The 23,885-nt window shown below is 44.0% G+C and overlaps 1 protein-coding gene across 3 annotated transcripts in view; it reads left to right on the plus strand.

The window, feature by feature from the left end:
- Positions 1 to 23,885, plus strand: part of MAP4K3 (mitogen-activated protein kinase kinase kinase kinase 3) — a 144,810-nt gene that overhangs the window by 15,715 nt on the left and 105,210 nt on the right. For all 3 annotated transcript variants that reach the window (XR_003999797.1, XM_030558134.1, XM_030558135.1), the window contains exons 2-4: positions 2,871 to 2,928; positions 8,436 to 8,526; positions 15,016 to 15,080. Coding sequence is in view for 2 of the 3 variants with exons in the window: in XM_030558134.1 (XP_030413994.1) it covers positions 2,871 to 2,928; positions 8,436 to 8,526; positions 15,016 to 15,080 (214 nt within the window). In the remaining variant the exon portion in view is untranslated. The remainder of the gene's footprint in view (positions 1 to 2,870; positions 2,929 to 8,435; positions 8,527 to 15,015; positions 15,081 to 23,885) is intronic.

The raw sequence follows: 23,885 nt of genomic DNA on the forward strand, positions 1-23,885 counted from the left end.
AACTAGTGGTTCTCAGACTGTGGGTCGGGACCCCAGAGTGGGTCACAACCCCCTTTGAATGGGGTCACCAGGACTGGCTTAGACTTGCTGGGGCCTGGGGCTGAAGCCCAAGCCCCACTACCCAGGACCAAAGCCCAAGGCTTCTGCCCTGATTGGCAGGACTCAGGTTGCAGGCCCTCCGACTGGGGCTGAAGCCCTTGAGCTTCAGCTTTGGCCCCCCTGCCCAGAGTGCTGGGGCTCAGGCTATGCCTACAGCACCCAGAGCAATGGGGCTTGGGCGGGCACAGGCTTCTGTCACCCCTCCTGGGGTCGTGAAGTAATTTTTGTTGTCGGAAGGGGGTTGCGGTGCAGTGAAGTTTGAGAACCCCTGCCATAATCTGATCTTGAGTTTAGAAAGGAATGAGCAACTGTAGTGAAGTCTGCATTTGAAAGAAGCAGTTGCAAACTCCCACCCATATATAAAAAGGGGGTGGGGGGAAGCAGTCTTGGCCATTGTTGTTTCTTGCTCATCAGAAGTAGCTGGGAGTTGGTTTGACTGCAAGTGCAAGCAGACGATGAATGCAGACCTTCCTCTGTAGTGTCTGTATATTTCCTGGTTGCCTTTTTAACCAACAAATATTATTTGTCTTATCCTGGTTGACCTTCAGCCATCTATCCCTTATGCAAGCTTTGGTCTCTGCCAGACACTAAGGGCTCATTTACACGTTCAGTGCTGCAGCGGCTTAGCGAAGACGCCACCTACACCAATGGGAGAGCTTCTCCGATTAAGTAAAGTCATTGACTGATTTTTGCCTGGGGCTTGCCCTATACCAGGGGTCGGCAACCTTTCAGAAGCTTATGCTCCAATACATCTATTAGTCTTTAAGGTGCCACAGGACTCGTTGCTTTTTACAGATCCAGCTACCCCCTGATACTTTTCAGAAGTGGTGTGCCAAGTCTTCATTTATTCATTCTAATTTAAGGGTAGAAAACCAAAGATGGAAATCTGAGATTATTGTGTTTTCCCACTGGCTTGCAGAATTTATTTCTAGGCTTGGCAGGTTGCCAGGTGTCTAGTTTCACATATTGATTAACATCTTGCTGTTTTCTCAACATCAGTTCAAACATGAGTTTACAAGCTCATCTCTCACACCACTACAGAGGGAGAGGCTTTATATCATTTAATAGATGGAATTTCATGCTTTCACAAGCATAGTGATGAAGATAGCAGCTCAGTTTTTTTTTAAATCTCAAGTCCCATTTTCAAACATGATCTAGGACCCTAAGTTTTATTGTAAATCAGTGGGACTTAAGCTTCTAAGGACCAGATTTTTAAAGATACCTAGGAGCCTAAAGATACAGATAGATGCCTAGAGACTTTTAAAAATCCAGCTCATTGTTATCTTCTTCTTTAGGCACCTTAATATCTTTGTAAAGCTGGTCTTAAGTGACTTGAAAATTTTATCTGCTAATATCATGTTGTAATTGAAAGGGTGGAAAAGTGAACTGATAATCTAAACAGAGTCTGAAGGTGTATTATGTCATGACTTGCCAGGGCTGGAAAAACACTGGTGGACTTAATACAAAATACTTTTAAGGACCAGTAAATTCTTCCAAGCAATGCTCCTAGATGATTAGGTAAGAAGGGAAGAGGCTGTTTACCATATTTGAGTTTCTTTTTAATGTCATCTTAAAATTTAGCTTTGATTAATTTTTTACTCTAATATAAGGTGTGTTTTTGCATAACAGCCCCCCAGTGTATAATGTAATTCTGATGCTGAGCAAATGCCATGTAAGTTTTATAGGATACTGCTCAAAATCAAGTTGCTGCATATATTGGGCTGGGACAGTGGGAAGGCTATTTTCATACTGTCTTCTAACTCCTTAGCTGATTTTAATGGCTTCACAGGAAGAAGATACTGTGGATGGATGGGTTAGGGAACTAGGGGTAAGTAGTAGAATACAAAGCAGAAAAGGTTGAAGTACTGTCTTGAAAGCAACAAGATTCAAGAGCTTTGGATGGAAGCAGCTTCTCCTCAAGACAATGTACTTACTGCTGCATACCTCCTGATCCCCGAGTTTGGGAGCCATGTAGGCTGAAACTATTTTGTAAGCAACCCGTCCCAGTTCCCAATATGTCACAAATTTACAGAGCATCAATACAGCATAATTGATGGCCCTTGCTGCATAATTTATGTCTGATGTGCCAAAGCACGCACTTTATTCCAAATTTAATTTTGTTTAGTGTTCTTGCAAGATAGTTTTCTTTGTAATTAGAAAATAAATTTACCATGAAAAATTTCTCTTGAGAGAAATGTCCATATAAAACTCTTTAAAGATTTCCAGGTTGTGATTGCAAAATCAGTCTTGTGAGTATGGTTAAGAATTAATGCATAGTTCACCATTTTGTTTGAAAAGATGGAAGGGCAAGAAGGGATTAAAAAGGCTGAGTATTATAAAATACGCATTATGTTTGGATTATGATGTGTGGCTTCTTGAAGCCAAGGACTTCTCAATGACATTTGGCTTATTGTCATCAGACGGTCATGTGGCTCGTACTTTAAAAGAAATTCTAAATAGTGTAATAGTGCTAACTGCACAGCAATGTTTATTTAGCTAATCAAAATATGTGATTAATGGCCAATTATGTTTAATTACAGTAACACATTTAACTGAAAGATCCCCTAACCTTAAACTAATCGTAAATCACATGTAACATATAAATCTGCAAAATGTTTTAATTTAGCACAGACTTCTAAACACTGCCTTTGTTTAAAGAAATTAAATTAATGTTTAGTTCATGTAGTGAGTTTTTTAATTGCTCTGGCATGAACTCTTCACATTACTGAAGAATATAAAATTAAGATATACTTTTCTCTTTTCTTTTATAGGCTCGGAATGTTAACACGGGTGAGCTAGCGGGTATTAAAGTAATAAAACTAGAACCAGGTAAGTATCCTCTTGTGTTGACGCTTACTGCTTTACAGACTTCAAATATTTTTCATGTTTTAGTTGTGCTCATTTTTGTTTGCTCTTATACAAAATTAACGGTTTTTAAAAAAAAATGGCCGTCAAGAAGGATGGGGATAATTTCTGGTCCCTTCATCCCAAAATTTCCTGTTATGCAGCCCCTCTTTCATTGGCATACTTTTTTAAGGATGGCAGGATGAATACAAATAGAGAAGTGCAAAAAAAAAAAAAAAAAGCATAGAATTATTTTTACTCTTTTATTGTGTTGCTTTGCCTGCTGTTTTGCATTGATAACTCTAGCTGTGGTACTCCTATCTTGCATCTGTCTCTGCATATCGTGCTGCAGAGGGTGTATGGTATTTTGCATTAGATATAACCGATAAATAAATATAAGAACAGCATTCTCAGATATTCCCACCATGCAGGTTAGTATCAGGAAGATACGGGTGGCAGAGTGGAATCAAGACACCCTCTTAAAGAAAATGAAAAGTGTCTAAGAATTATGCTTTTTGTAAACATACAATCTTTTTAGAATGAGCGGCAGGTTGGACAAAGTCTGTACTGTGGGTATGTCTATGCTGCATTCAAAGGTATGATTTGCACCTTGGATAGGCATATCTGTGCTAAGTTTAATCTGACATGCTAACAACAGTAGCAAAGACACAGTGGCATGGTCTTCAGTATGGGCTTTACAAACCTGCCCAGTCCCTCTTGGCACATACACACATTACTAGTCTGTGTTGCCATGTTTTCATTGCTGTTTTTAGTGTGCTAGCTAGATTAAAGCTGTCTGAGCTGCATATCACACCTTCAGTTGTAGTGTAGACGCAGGTGCCGGCTCCCAACTTCCCTTGGGAATGCTCAACCCCCACTCTGCCACAGGCTCTGCCTCCACTCCATCTCTTCTCCCAAGGCCCTGCTCCCACTCAACTCCCACCCCACCTCTTCCCACCCAGTTCCATCCCCTTCCCTCCCCTGAGTTTGCCCTGTCCCTGCTCCTCTTCTGTTCCCCAAGTACCTCCTGCACTCTGTGGAACAGCTGGCAGTGAGTGGGGGGAGTTGATTGTTGGGGCTGCAAGCAGGAGGCGCTGAGGGGGTGGGAGTGGAGCTTGCCTGCTAATTTTTTTCTATGGGTGCGCCAACTCTGGAGCACCTACGGAGTTGGCATCTATGAGTGTAGATATAGTCTAAGAAACTTTACTAGAAATGAGCAAACAGTGGGTGTGAAACATTTAAAAGGAAACTTTTTAAAGCTTCAGTTTAATATGAGGTGTACATTTTTCCCCCAAATCATGAAGTGTTAGATATTAACAATATTGGGTTAACACTTTTTTATCAGTCTGTGTGAAATGAAAACTACGCAGGGTAAGAGAAATGAAGACAGTGAGACAGAAGAGAAGCAGAATGAGAGAAGGTGTGGAATACTAACCGAGAAAGATAGGAGTACAGATGAGCTGGAAGGGTCCAGGACTTCAACATATTCCATGAGCCCAGAAATACTCATGGAGACCCTGACTAAAACACACTATAATTCACTGAGAAAAAAACTTAACCCAGATAGAGGTTGTGTGGAAATATCTCATGCCCTTGAGCAAAACTCAAACTTCTGAAAACCAGGAAATTCGGAGTTAAAGTTCACACCAGTGCAACACTAACTCTGTCTCCCAGAGCTGGAAAGTATCTGCATGCATTCCACTGTATTCCTTATGCTAGGTGTCGGTGTACTGAATGGTGGAGGGATTGGTTGAAACAGCTTGGTAGAGGTGTGATTGTCATGTAAGGAGATCTAGGTCGGAGGCCCTCCCCCCAATGTGTGTGATCAGAGGAAAGAGGTACATATATACCTTGAGGGATCTACTGTTCAGCATTCCAGCACTGAATTGTGCAGGTTGTCAGTAGGGGGCACAAGGGTCTTCTTGCCATGCAGATTCTCAGCAGTGCGGTGGATATGAGAGCAGTTGGTGAGTTTAATGATGAGTAAGTGAAAGTGTAGTAGTGTTAAATGGAATATTTTGGGTAAGAGTGAAGGGCTGTAAAATTTAACAACTGCTGGGACTGGTTTTGGGAGCAGACTCAGTGTTTGAGTGTGTAATTTTTTTCCTCAGAATTATTTTGATTAAATTCTCCTTCCATAAAATAACGTACCCCTCCCCTGGAAAGCTTTGAATAAGATGACTACAGTTTTTTTTCCAGATTTCTTCCCGAGGCAGGTTTTGAACTGACACTTGGTGGGTAGGGTTTAAAGGACTACTGCTTATCCAATTGAGCTACCCAGCTGTAACAAAACTTATAGGACTGCAGACCCTGTTGGCTCTGTCTTCTAATGCTCAGTGTAATCCATTGAGTCTGTGCCCTAAACTCTTTGGAGAATATTTTACTGAATTTTGCTCCCCCAAAGGAGTCGTGGGTGCCAAGAACTAGTTGAGGCTGACTCTCAAGCAGATCAGAGCCATGGTTTGATCCCCAATAAAACATTCAGGAAAATGTCAACCTTAAGAAAGCTTTCCACCCCCTTGTTTAAAAGCTGTATCTCAGGAACCCGTGGGTTAAATTACCCCAAATTTAGTTCACTAATCCTAGCCAGAGAGTCTTCATAAGCAGGATCCTAGTTTTCTATGATTAAAAAACCCAAAATTCTCCAATAAAAAAGCATAAAAATCCATGTTTTACCATGATTAAATGAAATGCTGAACTTTAGTTTCCCTAGCCACAATATATATAGGTATCAGTTGAACACAAAGTTTTATTGATATATTTACAATTTTTAAACAATTTCGAAGCCTACCAGTGCCATCAATCGTAATAAAATGAACAGAATTGCTCTCTGGCCGCCCAGCTCTGAAGGCAGTGCCGCCAGAAGCAGTAGTGGAGAAGTAAGGGTGATAATACCATACCATGCCACCCTTACTTCTGTGCTTGCTGGTGGTGGCATTGTCTTCAGAGCTGGATGCCAGGCCAGCAGCTGCTGTTCTCCACTGCCTTCAGAGCTGGGTGGCCAGAGAGCATTGGCTGCTGGCCAAGCGTCCAGCTCTGGAGGCAGCGCTGCCGCCAGGAGCTTCTCACGCACCCTTCCCCGTCCAGCCCCCCATATACATTCTGCATCCCCCCGGGGGGGTATACTCAGTAGTTTGAGAGCCTTTGGAATAAGTGACACTGGCACTTTCAGTAAAATTTAGTTAATATATGTTTGTTTTTTTTTCCTCAAAATGTACAAACTAAAGGTTCCCTGTAAAAATGCAAATTCTGTGTTTTTCCATGGCAAACGGATTTCTAGGATCTCTGCTCACGAGGCATACCAGATTTCAAGTCAATCTGAGTAACCATGCAGATTTTAGAGCACTTCAAAAAGTTCAGCTTTTGAATGGAAAGCTAAAGTAGACCTGGTGGGCCACTATAATAGAACTATGTATTAGTTGTGTATATGGTTGGCTTCTACAAAGTGTATCTCGTTTACATATCGTCATAAAGTGTTTTAGGGCTGAGGACTGATCTGGTTAGACTTGTTGAGCATAACAGATGCTGTAAGATGTACCGTTAGTTTATTACTTTTTAGCTGTTGCACTATTTGCCGTTAAGGTCAGGTTAGAAGAGAAAAATCTTAATATTTTAACTGATTATATTTGTAATTGGATATGTCTTGTGTATGTGTATTGCACATACACATCTCATCCTAAATAGTACAAGTCAGTTTAATAGTAGTATAGCCCTGAACAAGACATGTTTGTGAAACTGGAACTATTCTCAGGACATCTTACACAGTAATATAAAGAGGGGATCACCACCACAGTAGGTGGCCTTACATGATTTATATTGGGTTTAATGTTTTGAGTAAGAGAAATAGAAACACTATGCTCCCCCTGGAGCTATGGAGTCATGAGCAGACAGTTACATTACCACATATCTCAGCTTTTAGTAGGTGGAAAAGATGTCTTGCAACTCCTTCTAAATATTACCAAGCTTATACTCAAATATACTATTTCTGGTCAAGCAGATTGCAGTCTACCTTCATTGCCTATGAACTTGACCCTCATAACAGTGTTCTGGATTAATGTAAGTTGTATGGTGGTCCTGAAATGGAGAGGCTCTATTAAAATTAAAAATTTCTTCTCTGCCACACAGCCCTAAATTGTGATTAGCACCTTGTACTTCAATGTGGGTTTTTGGCAACTAATAGGTAGGGTGGTGCATAGCTGTGATAAGTTCTAGCTGGCCTTCATCCCATATAGAAGCAGCTGTCCAGGACTTTTTGTCTCAAGTAGCAAAAGCCTGGCTCACGGGGACATATTTTTATTTTACTGAGTTCTTAAAGCTGTTTTAGTCTAATGAGGATCTGGGGACTCCTTTAAAATGTATTTTCTAATAGATAGTAAATAACTCCTATAAAAATAGCTTGTCCAAAATACATATGGATACTAATTTGTCCAAATGACCTAAAAAATCAGCACAAAGCTATGTTTGAAATATTGGCTTGCAAAATAGCATCTGGGAAAAAAAATCTTTAAAAAAAGGTAAAATTAATTCCTGTACCATTGCAAACGCCCAAAAAACCCAACACTGGCAGAGCACTTTATTCCTATAGTTTGACCAAGTTTTTATAGATGTGTAAACCTGGTAATTGGAGTCTGTAATGGAAAGATTGGCACAATCTAGGCACCAGATAGCAAAACTCAAATAAATGGTAAAGCAAAAACACTGGAAAAATGCCTGAACATACAACTTAGCACTTTCTGTGTAGTTGTATGCTCATTAAGTTTGTTTCAAGGTCCTTGAAGAGTGCTATGACATGATTTCTCTATAGGAAGATAATCCAAGATGGATCTAGATGGTGGTTAGAGGTAACAAATTTTGCCATATTTCAAGAACATAGATGGTTGGTAGTACATCTGGAGCCCCACACTGCAAGGTACCAGTGAAAAGAATTAAGTGAGGAACTTTCTATGTACAGCAATTCCTGCCAAGGAGAGCAGAGACTCTTGAGCAAACAACCAGGAAGCTGTTCACTTTTAGGACTTACTATAAACGGGAACATTGTTATTAACATACAAAATTATTATTACCAATTTCTAACCTTCATATGTAATGCAGACTTGCTTGGTCTTTACTAGCAGAGCTTCCCACAAGAGAATCTACACAGGTATTAGAGTAAATTATTTTTAAAATCATTTTCTACCTTTTAAATAAAGAGTAATTGGATTTAAAAAGGGATTGAGAAGAGCTGTGGCTACTGTCCTAAGAGGTGTCAAGTAGTGGACTAGGGCTCCATCCTGATTTTAAGAATAGTTATCTATTATTCCCTTAGTCTTTTGGAACTTGTCCTGGCTTACAAAGTGCTGTATTATATAAATGTACATGAATATAAAATGAAGATAGTTACAAAGTCTGATAATTACCAGAGATCTTCAGCTAAAAAAAAATGTTGAAAGCCAAACTCAGAGGGATGGATATTTAAATAAAACTACAAAAATATCAATTGTTTTCTTCTTCAGGGGAAGATTTTGCTGTTGTGCAGCAGGAAATCATTATGATGAAAGACTGTAAGCATCCAAACATAGTTGCTTATTTTGGCAGCTATCTCAGGTACAATTTTTGTTTGTTTTGCTCATTTCAAAATGCCGTAGTGCTCTCTGTCTGAAAAGGAATGATCCATAGCAAAACTTAGCAATACATAATTTATTAACCACTGTTAAACTGCTATATTTTCTGTATGTCCTTTACCAACAGTACTAATTGCTAAGGTATTTCTCTGTAGATAGACTGTTTCTACTGACTGGATCCTTCAGGGACATCACAGTTCAGTGTAGGTGACATTTAATCACATCCTTGGACAGGAATTGAGATTTCACTAACTCTGTATTGGGACAGCACTGAATGAACTCAGCAGGGCGAATATACCAAATGTAAAGAGAACTGCATGCACACAAGTGTCTTTAATGAGGTTTTGCTAGAATAGATTTTTCTCTTAATACAGTGGCAATCTTTAACATATATCTTTTAGTTTGTATCAAATTACATCTGCAAATGATGTTTACATGGAGTAAACTAGATTTTGCTAAAATAAAATCCTTGGCTATTTGATAATAGGAAAAATTGAGGAGGAGGTGATTCTCTTGCATTTGAAACAGTAGTTCGAACATAAGTATTAATCAAGGACATTATTATATTGTGGTACGTAGAAAACTGAAACTCTTAACATTTCTGAAGGCCGCTAGTGTTTGTATTTTGGGGTTCTCTTTGATAACTGAAGGTGATGTGTGTTTCAGTTCTGTATTTTATTTTCATCCTGTCCTTTGATAGCAAAGTTTTTAGCATATTTAGAGGTCTTGACTCTGTCACTTGTTAATAAATTGTAGTCAGTTGCTTGACCACACTTCGGTTCATTATGAAGTCTATTGAAGTGACCAGCCAGTAGCCGTCAGGATTATTACGATAAACCGTTAGTAATATAGTACAGGAAAAAGGTTCAATATGATGTCAGTCTCCAGAAAGCTGCATCATGCAGCATTGTTACATTTCCCTTATGCAGATGTGCTCCTGCAGTTACACATCTGTTAGTATTTATAAGATGATTTTGTAAATTACACATCTCTATACATGTCATTAAAATCTAACCCATCAGCTTGTCCCAATTCCTTAAATTATTGTTCTGTTCCTCCTTATCTTTGTTTTGGATACTAGCATTGGTCTGTGAGAATAACTCCCTACCTATTGGTGTAGTAAAATAATCATATGTCCTGGTCCTGACAGCTTTCCTATCTACTTAAGCCAAAGTTTACTTCTGCTAATGCAAGATGTTATGGGATATTTAGCATAAGTGAATAGGGTTATAATAAAGATATCGGTGAATTGAGGCTACATAACTGCTATAATATTTGTGCTTATTGCTATTTATACTTAATGCATATTAATATATAGAATCTGGATAATACATATTGTTAATATGTTGTAGGCAGTAGCCAGCATATACTGATCAATAAGTGTCTCATCTTCCCCTGCTTTTTTCTTTTGAATAGTTTCTTGAATGAGAGATTAATGAGGCCCAATGAGTATTTAATTATGTATACAAAGTGAAATAGCTTCAACAGGAAACAGTGAGAGAGACAGTGTGATTCTAACCAGGGTGGCTGGGCACTCATCTGGGTCACGGGAGACAGATTCAAGTCCCTGTTCTGAATCGGGTAGGGCAGGAGCTTGAACGTGTGTGTGTGTGTGTGTGTGTGTGTGTGTGTGTGTGTGTGTGTGTGTGTGTGTGTGTGTGTGTGTGTGTGTGTGTCTCTCTCTTTCTCACTCACTCTCATGTTTTTTCACAATTTTTTTTGAAAGATCTGTTTTTTGTTCTGATGTAGAACAAAAACAAATGTTGAAACTTCAAAATTTGTTACAAAACAGAATATCCCCCCCCCCCCCCCCCCCCCCCGGTCAGCTCTGGTTTATAGTCCTCTCTCCTCTTAAATTTGTTCAGGACTGCATTTGAATGCAGTATTTTAGTCTTCAGTTGTTATGGAAAAGTGTGCTGACCGCAGGCACACCTCTTTGTGACTGGACATGGCGTAGCAACTCATTCATCAGCTAGTGTCCCTGCTGACACCTGCTCCAGCCCTGCAGTTGTCTGCCTGCTCTCTTGACTTGGTTCTCCAGTTGAGTCACTGTAAAGTCCCTCCCCTTCCAGGGTGACACTAGTCAGCAGTATGGTATGCTCCTCTTCCCTTCCACTCTTCTGCCAGAGTAGTGGCCCCAGGACTTCTCCCTGAAGTCTTTTCACTGCAGTCAAAAGCAAAACAAGTCACACCAAAAGAGGTTTCCACCTCTTCCTTGTGCTTGAGCCTTTAATCCATCCTGAGGCCTACCTAGCTGTCTCTTCTGCAGAAGGCTGTCAGGGGTTACCTCCTTGGAGTCTTGCCACTAATCCGGATCCTCTACTCCAGTGTATTGCCTCTTTGCCTGCAAAGGCCATCTGCTATCTCCCGTTGACCTAAGTACTGCCTCTCAGAGATGGATTACCTATGTTTACCGGAGAAGCAGTCCTGTTGGCATAGCTAGTGTCTTCACTACAGTGGCGCAGGTGCAGTGGTGCAACTGCAGCATTTTAAGAGTAGACAGGCCCATAGAAACCAACCAGCTCCTCCTCCAGCTGAGACTTCTCTTTAATTGGACCTGGCCCACCCTCCAGGTGCAACCAGATGTGATAGTTTGCCTCTTAGGTCCACATTAACCCTTTCACCACCTATTTGAGGGTGGCTGCATCTTTATGGGGTTTTCTCTGAACAAGTCTTTTGAAGTAAAACTTTTTTTCTTATGCTGTTTTTGTATATGTAAGTTTTCCAAAAAATAAGTGGTCAGGGCAAACTTTTGAAATTACAAATACAGTTATAAAATGGGTTTGATTATGATGCAGGTAAAGTAATGCCTATTTGTTTTCATTTGTAATGAAAAGTCCATGCTAGAAATGATGTCCCTACATTTAGAAACTGGATAGAAAATCTTGTCAGCACTTTATTAATGTAGGTTGTTTCTAAATGTTTGCTTGATTCAGTTTTGATGTGTGTGTGTATATATTACAATAGCATGTGTATATGCTGCCTGCTGTCCAATATAGACAAGCTTCAGTCTCTCACTAATGACGTATTTCTTTTTTTGTATCTAAAATGGTCATGAGTTTAAAGTCTTTTATCTCCTGGCCCTGCACGGCTAGAAACAGACTTTAAAGCTTAACAATAAAATGTCATTACTATCTTATTAGAGAGAGACAAGGTGGGTGAGGTAGTATCTTTTATTGGTCCAGTAAAAGATATTATCTCATCCACCTTGTGTCTCTAATATCCTGGGACCAACGTGGCTACAACAACATTGCATTACTATTTTATGCAATTTTAAGGCTTTTATGGGTCCCTCATGAATGTTCTATAAACTGCCTCACACTTTCTAAAGAGAGTACATGTAGGAGCCTGACCCTGCAAACTCTTGATCTGATGGATGAGGTTTTCAGGATCATATTCTAGGTATAGGCAGTGGGTTTAAAATGAACAAAAGGAAGTATTTCTTCACACAATGCACAGTCAACCTGTGAAACTCTTTGCTAGAGGAAGTTGTGAAGGCCAAGCCTATAACAGGACTCAAAAAAGAATTAGATAAGTTCATGGCGGATAGGTCCATCAATGGCTATTATCCAGGATGGGCAGGGATGCAAAACCATACTCTGAAGTGTCCCTAGCCTCTGTTTGCCAGAAGCAAAGAATGGATCACTTGATGATTACCTGTTCTGTTCATTCCCTCTGAAGCACCTGGCATTGGCCACTGTTGGAAGACAGCATACTGGGCTAGAGGGACCTTTGGTCTGACCCAGTATGAGTGTTCTTAGGTATGAAAGGGCCAAAGAAGACAAGCATCACCCTAGACAGAGTTAAGATTGTTGGGATGTTTTAACTGTGAATGTTGTCCATATATATGTTTTTGATTATTTAATTAATCAATTGATTATTATTAATTAATATATGTATTTAGTATATATGTGTGTGTGTATATGAATATATATATATATAATATACACACACATTAAATTTAACCTTAACTATGAATTGTTTGCGTTTCTGTTGCTTGTTGGTCTCTTTTTAAAAAAAAAAATTACAGTATTTTTGTAAGGCGGTTTTTAATCCTTAAATTACTGTGGTGTTCTTTCAACCTTTAACTCTGTTTTAACAAAACATTTTGTCTGGGAATATATTTAGCTGTTGGGAGCTGCTGCCAGACAGACTACCTGTGAGAAGGTAGAGTGGGCAGACGATCTTGTGATTTGTCAAGAGAATGGGTTAGAGTCCTATGCAGGAGAAGGCGAGAGAAACGTAGAGATTGAGGGTGGCTTAGAAAAGAATGTAGGAGGGGATGGTTGGAATAGAGAGGTTAGCACCAAAATGAAAGGAGAAGATAAATTTCAGTATTTGAATATTTTCTTCTAATTTGATTCTTGGAAGTGTTTTATCCTTGACTTTTTTCAGTCAGGAAACAACGTTAGTATGTTATCACAATTCTATCCTCTCTCCTTGTCCTCATGTTTGTCATTTTATTAATCTGCGCTATAGTAATTAAAACAAACCTATCTAGAAAAGGTAACTGTCACACTGGAGAGACTCATGACCATGATCGCCTACCTCAGAGCAGACTGTCAAAAACAGTGCTGACACCCCAAACTGGTAGTATGTTCTATAATTAGATTTTGCCAAATCAGTAACAAGTATGAAGTCCTGGATCACGTACTAGTCTTATCATGGAGTCACAGGCAGACTCCTTGTGCTTTCCTGTCTATCTTGTCGCCCAAGCAATCTGGACTTAGTGATAAATGGCTAATTACACCAAAAATCACACACTATTCAGGTTGCTTCCAGTCCCAAGAGACAAGTACTTACCCCAGATCAGTTGGTACTCTAGATCTTGCACCAAAGATAATGCCAGTAGCCAATCCTATAATAAACTGTCTAAAGGTTTATTAATTAGGAAAAAGAAATGAGTTATTTATAGGTTCAAGCAAGCAAGCATATATGCACAAATGAGTTACTGTGTCTGATTCGTTAAGATGACAGAGATGTAGTAATCTGTCAATTCAAAATGTCTTTCAGGGAGGACCCAGGGATAACCCCTGGGGATCTCTGCCTTAGTTTATCGTCTCTGGCCCTGCGAGAGTGCAAACAGCAGAGATGACAAATTTCCTTGTAACCCTGTTTTATCTTTTATATTTAGCCTTCTGGTCTACGGGAGGAGCTCCCTTGCACATAGCATTTCCAAAGTGTTATAGGGTCATTCACCAATCCTTGTATTGTCATGTTTCTTAATGGTCTGTTTAATCTTGATAGACCTCCTTAATGGGCAGGGGGAGGAGAGGTCATTGATTCCTGTGCTTGGGTTCACAAGTTCAGAGGACATTTTCAAAGTTTTAAAGAAAAACTTGCATATTTCTTTATAGCGAAATACATACATTACAAGTGAGATTCATGCAGGCAGCAATTTACAAACATTTCATAGAGTCTAAACACTAAATACATTATTATAAGAATAATATCTATTTTGAACAAAACTAACATACAGGTGAGCAGGTTTGATTTCCAGCTGTGAGTTTGTCAGTTCTGAGCTAATGCCTATTGCCTTAGCTAGAGCTGGCACTGGCTTAGCAGCAACTCAGTAACTAATTCTAGTTGGTGTACTGAACACACTTATTAACAGTTCTTTACTTGTACTCTGTGTGAGGTGAACCCACTCAATCAGTTACGGCTCAGGGCATTACTGTGTTAGGATAGGATGAATCAGAATTTTATAGCCTCTTTTTAAACTCAGGTTCATTTGATTCAATCAGTTTTATTGACAGAGAAAAGAGCTCTTCTTTGCATTTTAAATTGTCATTCCCTGAAGATATGTATTCTTTTTATCTTTCGTTTCTGATAGTGTTGTGATGGACGTTACATTGCTTTGTGTTTCTGAAGTGCACCATATTAAACTTGTGTCTTCCACAACACTTCTAAAAGTAATTTTTATAAATTTAAAAAAAGTTACATTATCAGTGGAAAAAATTAAAAAAAAACAAAGAAAGTTCTGTTTTAGTACTCAAATTTTCTCCAGTTGTCTTCTGTAAAGTAAGCATTTGTGAGAACTAGCTGATCATTCCATTCTTCTGATTTTAGAGTGGGAAAATCCTTGGGTTGTGGTTAGCCGTTATCCTGCCAGTTCGATCGAGGGAGTGGTAGTAACCCAGTGTTTGCATTCTGTCAACTGTTACTGTAGAAAGCAAATTAGCCAGCAAGTAGGAAATTTAATTTCCCTTGGTATTCAATTCTTAGGCCTTTAAAGCACACACATGCTTCATTCTTATTGTTCACATTAATGCAATAAACTGGGGGGAGTTCTTTGATGTTTGTTTAAAGTGTGTATTTTTAGTATCAGATAGTATAGATACTTTGTTTTCATTTGTACTTGCATAATATGTAAGCTTGTTATATTCTGTTGCTTAATGTTTGAGACTTTTGAATTATCTTTAATAGGCCAAGTTGTAACTATGGAAGGCTAATGAATGCTTTTACTTTTTAGGCGAGATAAGCTATGGATTTGCATGGAGTTTTGTGGAGGTGGTTCTCTACAGGACATTTATCATGGTAAGCCATCACTGTGCATCTGTGAAAGCTAAATATAACTTGTTAGACCAATGTATAGTTACAGTATTTACAGGGTTAAAAATGAAAGTTTTTTAAATGGTCAGCATTGTTTACCTGTGTCTTAGGATCTAATATATATTATAACCATTTAATGACAATTTTAACGTGTGTAAGGACAAATAGCGGTTTACATATTAGAAAAGTACCAGTTTGCCAAAACAAACAAAATTTACTATATATTTGTAAAGAAGGGCTGGTAAGAGGGAAATAACGTGTGCATTTTGATATACTACTTCTTCGTTTGTCTTTAATTTTACAATATTTCTAATGTAAAAAATAAAATGAAGAACATGCTTCCAGTCATGCAGTTTTAGCATATATCCACTTTTCTTCCAAGTTCATGTGAGCTTGGCTTTACTATATTGCACACTATTGCCTGTTGATAGCTGGTATATTGGACCTGTTGTCATGAATGGTGTTGCTTGCATAGAGAGATTGTCAAGTATATTGATATTTGTATTAGAGTAGTGCTTAGAGGCTCTAAACAGGAATCAGATCTTAATGCTGGGTGCTGTACAGATGCAAAATACAAAGATAATCCCTGCTTCAAACAGTTTACAAAATATGGTTAACCATTAGTTGCAACAGGTGGGCAAAACACTTAGGAGCTGGGAGGGGAACGAAAAGGTAGCAGTGAAATGAGCAATCCTCTGAAAACAGCACGTATAGTTGCAAGAGTGAAAGGTTTCACTGGAGAACAAGAGTACAGCCCAGTTAAAAAGGGTCTTAGCTGAATGTGGAATGTTAATTGCTGGCTTTATTTGCATTACATTAGTTAAGTCTATCGCTAAGGCTGTACAAAAGTTGATTTTTATTTTTTGTTAAAAAATGTGGCAACAGTTTGTTTAAAGCTGTGGTTCAAGGCATGAAGACTACCTTCCAAAGTAGGGTAGGAGAACAGAAGAGATGATTCATGTCCTGCTTGGCTCTCAAAGGCAAGCATGATGGCGGGGTGCCTGGGCAAATAAGAGTGAGTGGTGCAATCTGGCATACGGTCACAATGCCACTGAAATTTGTGGTAACTGTAAAAGGTAAAAGTTGTAGTTTCTGCAACAAAATTGCAGCCTGTAATTTTCTTACAGCCCTATCTGTCACACAATGGCAGGAATGCATTAGTTGATAGAAATACATATTGTTGTTAGAACAGGCTTGGAAAATGGAAATCTAAGAACAAGGATTTTATCACTTTGTCACTAGGAGCTGCATGAAAGGGACAATATTCCAGACAAAATGGGTAGCAAATGGGGATTTAATTGCAGCCTTGAAACAATCTTTCTAGATAAAGGTCCACCCTAGGAATCTTTAAGCCACCACCATCTACACTGCAAAGACTTCTGTTAGAATTATTATTTATGCTAGCTATTACCACAACATTAGTTTAACCATGAATCCCATTATTAAATCCAAAGGTCAAATAGGTATTTAGATAATTGCTCTAAACTCATAGACTCATAGACTCTAGGACTGGAAGGGGCCTCGAGAGGTCATCGAGTCCAGTCCCCTGCCCTCATGGCAGGACCAAATACTGTCTAGACCATCCCTGATAGACATTTATCTAACCTACTCTTAAATATCTCCAGCGATGGAGATTCCACAACTTCCCTAGGCAATCTATTCCAGTGTTTAACTACCCTGACAGTTAGGAACTTTTTCCTAATGTCCAACCTAAATCTCCCTTGCTGCAGTTTAAGCCCATTGCTTCTTGTTCTATCATTAGAGGCTAAGATGAACAAGTTTCCTCCCTCCTCCTGATGACACCCTTTTAGATACTTGAAAACTGCTATCATGTCCTGTCACGGAGTGTGGGGGAGTCCGGCCCTGCACCCCTCTTCCTGGGACCCACAGAGACTCTTAGCCAGCCAGTAAAACAGAAGGTTTATTGGACAACAGGAACACCGGTTACAGCAGAGCTTGCAGGCACAGTCAGGACCCCTCCCTCGAGTCCTTCTGGGCTTTCAGGGTGCTTGGATCCTAGCTAGGATACCCTGAATTCCGCCCACACAACCCCAAGCCCAAACTCAAACTGCTTCCCTCCTGCCACTCCCTTCCTTTGTTCCCCTTCCCGGGCAAAGGTGTTGACCTTTCCCCTCCCTTACCTAGCTCAGGTTACAGGCCCTGGCATCGTCCATCCCCTAAAGTCCTTCCCTGCTCTCCCACTCCCCACACAGACAGTCCCTACTGCATCACATCTCTCCCCCCTTCGAGACTGAACTGAGCAGGGTCACTCTGCCCAGTGACCTGGGGAAGTTCAGGGTCCCCTCTCAGGGACAACGCATCCGCTGTCAGGTTGGCACTTCCCTTCACATGGATCACGTCCATGTCATAGTCCTGCAGGAGCAGGCTCCACCTCAGGAGCTTGGCGTTGGCTCCTTTCATCTGGTGCAGCCAGGTCAGGGGAGAGTGGTCGGTGTACACAGTGAAGTGTCGCCCAAAGAGATATGGCTCTAGCTTTTTGAGGGCCCACACCATGGCCAGGCATTCCTTCTCGATGGCCGCGTAGCTTTGTTCCCGGGGTAGCAGCTTCTTACTCAGGTACAGGATGGGGTGTCTTTTCCCCTTTTTATCCTTCTGCATTAACACCACCCCCCGTCCCGTGTCTGAGGCATCGGTGAACACCATAAAGGGTTTGTTAAAATTTGGGTTTGCCAGAACTGGGCCACTAACCAGAGCCTCCTTCAGCGCCCGGAAAGCCTCCTGGCACTGCTTAGTTTAGATCACCTTGTTTGGCTTTCCCTTTCTGCACAGTTCAGTGATGGGGCCGGCTATGGCACTAAAGTGGGGCACGAACCTTTGATAGTACCCCGCCATCCCAATAAAGGCCTGGACCTGCTTTTTGGTTTGGGGAGCAGGCCAGTCTCTGATCACCTCCACCTTGGCTGGTTCCGGCTTCAGGCAGCCGCTCCCCACCCGATGGCCCAGGTAAGATACTTCAGCCATCCCCACCTTGCACTTCTCAGCCTTTACTGTTAACCCAGCCTTTTGGAGTTGGTCCAGGACTTGTTTAACCTGGGACATGTGGTCCTCCCAGGTCTGGCTGAAGACGCAGATGTCGTCAATATACGCCACGGCAAAACTCTTCATTCCCCTCAGTAGCTGATTCACCAGGCGCTGGAAGGTGGCCGGTGCTCCCTTGAGGCCGAAGGGCAGGGTCAGAAACTCATAGAGCCCCAGAGGGGTGATAAAGGCCGATTTCAGCCTGGCATCTGCGTCCAGCGGCACTTGCCAGTAGCCTTTGGTAAGATCCATAGTGGTGAGGTACCGAGCACCTCCCAGCTTGTCTAGGAGCTCGTCAGGCCTGGGCATAGGGTAGGCATCAGATACGGTGATGGCATTGAGCTTTCGATAGTCCACACAGAACCGGATTGACCCGTCCTTCTTGGGAACCAGCACCACTGGCGAGGCCCAAGGGCTGGAAGATGGCTGGATCACCCCCAAAGCCAGCATGTCCCTGACCTCTCTTTCAAGATTCTGGGCAGTTTTACCAGTGACCCGAAAAGGGGAGCATTTTATAGGGGGATGTGACCTGGTCTTCACCCTGTGGACAGTTAAATTAGTGCGTCCAGGCTGGTTGGAAAACAGCTGTCGGTATAGATGCAGCACCCCCCTGATTTCAGCGTGCTGGCCCGGGGTCAGTTGATCAGAGAGGGGAATCGCCTCCAGGGGGGAACCAGCTTTTGTCCCAGGGAATAGATCTACTAAGGGGTCATCTCCCTGCTCCTCCCAATGTCCACACACAGCCAACACCACATTCCCCCTGTTATAGTATGGTTTTATTATGTTCACATGGTACACCCAACGGTGATGTGCCCGGTTTGACAGCTTCACCACATAGTTTACCTTATTCAGTTGCTTGATAACCCTGAAGGGCCCTTTCCAGGTGGCCTGGAGTTTGTTTCTCCTCACGGGGATGAGAACCATCACCTGATTCCCGGTGGTGAAGGCACGGGCTCGTGCTGTGCGGTCATACCAGACCTTCTGCCTCCTCTGGGCTCGGGCCAGATTTTTCCTGGCCAGGCCCATGAGCTCGGCCAGTCTTTCCTGGAAGGTCAGGACATACTCCACCACTGACTCTCCCTCGGGAGCGGCCTTCCCCTCCCATTTGTCCCTTATCAGGTCTAGGGGCCCTCTTACCCGCCTTCCATACAACAGTTCGAAAGGTGAAAACCCGGTAGATTTCTGGGGTACCTCCCTGTACGCGAACAGCAGGTGAGGTAAGTACTTGTCCCAATCCTGCGGGTGCTGGTTCATAAATGTTTTTAGCATCATCTTTAGCGTCCCGTTGAACCTTTCTACCAGCCCGTTGGACTGGGGGTGATACGCTGAGGCCCAGTTGTTCTGGACCCCACATTTCTGCCATAAGGACCGGAGCAGGGCTGACATGAAGTTGGACCCCTGGTCCGTTAAGACCTCCTTGGGGAACCCCACTCGGCTGAAAATTGTCAGCAGCGCATTTGCCACTGTGTCTGCTTTGATAGAGGACAAAGCCACCGCCTCGGGGTAGCGAGTGGCAAAATCCACCACCACCAGGATGTATTTCTTCCCTGACCGGGTCGTCTTGCTGAGGGGTCCCACTATGTTCATGGCCACCTTCTGGAAAGGTTCTTCTATGATGGGTAAAGGCCTCAAAGCCGCTTTCCCCTTGTCCCGGGCCTTCCCCACCCTCTGGCAGGGGTCACAGGATTGGCAGTACTGTCGGACATGGGTAAAGACCCCAGGCCAGTAAAAGTTCTGTAGCAGCCTTTGCCTGGTGCGCCGGATTCCCTGGTGCCCTGCGAGAGGGATGTCATGGGCCAGGTACAGCAGCTTGTGACGAAACTTCTGGGGAACCACCAGCTGCCTCCTGATCCCCCATGACTCTACTTCCCCTGGGGGAGCCCATTCTCAATACAGGAACCCTTTCTCGCACAGGAACCTCTCCTTGCAACCTCTCCTCATGGTCTGTACCGCTCTAAAGTCAGCCCGGTTCCTGTGCTTCCGCAAGGAGGGATCTTTCTGCAACTTGGCCTGGAACTCAGCAGCTGGGACAGGGATGGGGACCGGCTCTCTCTTGCTGGCTGGGTCTGAGGCCGCAGCCTCTCTGAACCGTGCCCCTGGGCGTTCCCCGCTCCCTGAGTTAGGGTCCTGCACCTCGGGTCGAGTACCTTCCCCGTTGTTGGGGTGCAGTGCCCTTTGCCGACTCTGACTACGAGTCACGACCAGGGCACTCTGGGTGTTACTAGGCCAGTCCTCGAGGTCCCCTCCCATTAACACGTCAGTGGGCAAATATCGGTGTACCCCCACATCCTTGGGGCCCTCCTTGGCCCCCCATTTCAGGTGTACCCTTGCCACGGGCACCTTGAATGGGGTCCCGCCCACGCCCATCAGGGTCAGGTAGGTGTCAGGCACCATCCGATCTGAGGCCACTACCTCGGGTCGGGCCAGCGTCACTTCTACGCCCATGTCCCAGTACCCAGTGACCTTCCTCCCATCTACCTCCAGGGAAACAATGCACTCCTTCTGGAGGGGCAGCCCCGCGCCCACCCGGTAAACCAAAAACCCGGAGCCTGGAGCATCCACAGGTGGTATGTTGCCAGCCCCCCTTTCCTGGGAATGTAGCCCCTCCTCCGATTGGGTTTTTACCCAGTCCACCCTCTGCGGGTTGGGTCTGCTTGGTCTGTCCCTGAGCTTGGGGCACTGGGCCCGTATGTGACCTCGTTGGCCACAGCGATAGCAGCCCATATCTCGTGGGTCCCCTTGAGTGGGTCGGAGGGACCTGCCGCTGGATGTTCCCCTTTTGGGGGGGTTCTCCATAGGCCCCCTTTGGGAGGTCCCATGATGACTCTCTCTCTGCGTTGAGGCAGGCCTGCTCCTTCGAGACTCCTCCCTGCCATCCCCTGCCCGACTGTCCACAAATTGGTTGGCCAGCTGGCCTGCATGCTGTGGGTTCTCCGGCTTCTGGTCCATCAACCACAGCCTCAGGTCGGACGGGCACTGCTCGTACAGGTGCTCCAGTATGAATAGGTCAAGCAGGTCCTCTTTAGTTTGGGCCCCAGCTGTCCACTTGCGGGCATACCCCTGCGCCCGGTTGACCAGTTGTAGGTATGTGACCTCACGGGTTTTACGCTGGCTCCGGAACTTTTTCCGGTACATCTCAGGAGTCAGCCCAAACTCGCGGAGCAGGGCCTGTTTGAACAGTTCGTAGTCCCCTGCCTCCGCCCCTTGCAGTCGGCTGTACACCTCCACGGCTGTGGAGTCCAGTAAGGGGGTGAGAACTGCGATCCTGTCTGCAGGGTCAACCCTGTGCAGCTCGCAGGCATTCTCAAAGGCCGTCAAGAAGGTATCTATGTCCTCCCCCTCCTTACGCCGGGGCAGCAAGTGCTTATCAAAGCTCTTTGTAGGCTTGGGCCCCCCCTCACTCACCGCAGGCAGGGCCCCACTGCTCGCCAGCCGGGCCAGCTCCAGCTCATGTTTACGCTGGTTCTCCTTCTCCTCCCGCTCATGTTTACGCTGGTTCTCCTCATGTTCACGCTGTTTCGCCTTCTCCTCCAGCTCTTGCCTCTTTAACTCGAGCTCCTCCCGTTTCAGCTCCCTTTCATATTCCAGCCGCGTCCGCTCCACGGATGCCGAGCGTTGCCGGGAGGATCCCCTGCTGGGGGGTGGGCTTCGCTGGGAGGATCCCCTGCTGGCCGGGGGTGTCACGGTGCCCTCGGTATACACTGGGCTCCTCCCCGCCCTTCCCCTAGGCCTAGGAAGGGGGGGTCTCGGGAAGCCCTTGTCCGCCGGCTGACGACTCCCAGTGGGGACAGACTCTGGTGCCTGCGCTGCATCTGCCCAGCTGCTTCCCTCAGAGACAGGGCTCCGTTCATTCATGCAGTCTCCCTGCTCCAGCTGGGCAATCAGCTGGTCCTTGCTGAGCCTCCCCAGGCGCAGCCCCCTCTGCTTGCACAGCTCCACCAGGTCACACTTGCGCCGCTTGGCATACATCTTCCTGCTGGCCACTCACAGGCCGGGGTGTTCGCCGCTCCCCACGGTTTCCAGGTGGACCCCTAGTGCACCAGCCCTTCTTGAGGTCACCACCTCTCTGCCAGGGTCGAGCTGCAGACTCCTCCGCCCCTGGGACCGCTCGCTGCAATCCCCCGGGGGACCCTGTTACTGCAAAGTCCTTCTCACTGGGCACACACTCCCAGGGGTTAACCACCCCTTCGTTTTACTGCTCCCTAGTCACTTACTGCAGGAAGCGCCGTCCACGGGGTGCAGTATCTCCCGCCGCTGCCACCAGTTGTCACGGAGTGTGGGGGAGTCCGGCCCTGCACCCCTCTTCCTGGGACCCACAGTGACTCTCGGCCAGCCAGTAAAACAGAAGGTTTATTGGACAACAGGAACACAGGTTACAGCAGAGCTTGCAGGCACAGTCAGGACCCCTCCACCAAGTCCATCTGGGCTTTCAGGGTGCTTGGATCAAGGTTTCCTCGAGTCCTTCTGGGCTTTCAGGGTGCTTGGATCCTAGCTAGGATACCCTGAATTCCGCCCACACAACCCCAAGCCCAAACTCAAACTGCTTCCCTCCTGCCACTCCCTTCCTTTGTTCCCCTTCCCGGGCAAAGGTGTTGACCTTTCCCCTCCCTTACCTAGCTCAGGTTACAGGCCCTGGCATCGTCCATCCCCTAAAGTCCTCCCCTGCTCTCCCACTCCCCACACAGACAGTCCCTACTGCATCACATGTCCCCTCTCAGTCTTCTCTATTCCAAACTAAACAAACCCAATTCCTTCAGCCTTCCTTCATAGGTCATGTTCTCAAGACCTTTAATCATTCTTGTTGCTCTTCTCTGGACCCTCTCCAATTTCTCCACATCTTTCTTGAAATGCGGTGCCCAGAACTGGACACAATACTCCAGTTGAGGCCTAACCAGCGCAGAGTAAAGCGGAAGAAAGACTTCTCGTGTCTTGTTTACAACACACCTGTTAATGCATCCCAGAATCACGTTTGCTTTTTTTGCAACAGTATCACACTGTTGACTCATATTAAGCTTGTGGTCTACTATGACCCCTAGATCTCTTTCTGCCATACTCCTTCCTAGACAGTCTCTTCCCATTCTGTATGTGTGAAACTGATTGTTCCTTCCTAGGTGGAGCACTTTGCACTTATCTTTATTGAACTTCATCCTGTTTACCTCAGACCATTTCTCCAATTTGTCCAGATCATTTTGAATTTTGACCCTGTCCTCCAAAGCAGTTGCAATCCCTCCCAGTTTGGTATCGGCCGCAAACTTAATAAGCGTACTTTCTATGCCAACATCTAAATCGTTGATGAAGATATTGAACAGAACCGGTCCCAAAACAGACCCCTGCGGAACCCCACTTGTTATACCTTTCCAGCAGGATTGGGAGCCATTAACAACTACTCTCTGAGTACGGTTATCCAGCCAGTTATGCACCCACCTTATAGTAGCCCCATCTAAACTGTGCTTTCCTAGTTTATCTATAAGAATATCATGTGAGACCGTATCAAATGCCTTACTAAAGTCTAGGTATATCACATCCACTGCTTCTCCCTTATCCACAAGGCTCATTATCCTATCAAAGAACGCTATCAGATTAGTTTGACACGATTTGTTCTTTACAAATCCATGCTCGCTATTCCCTATCACCTGACCACCTTCCAAGTGTTTGCAGATGATTTCTTTAATTACCTGCTCCATTATCTTCCCTGGCACAGAAGTTAAACTAACTGGTCTGTAGTTTCCTGGGTTGTTTTTATTTCCCTTT

This window comes from Gopherus evgoodei, chromosome 3, assembly GCF_007399415.2.
Source record: "Gopherus evgoodei ecotype Sinaloan lineage chromosome 3, rGopEvg1_v1.p, whole genome shotgun sequence".
NCBI lineage: Eukaryota > Metazoa > Chordata > Testudines > Testudinidae > Gopherus > Gopherus evgoodei.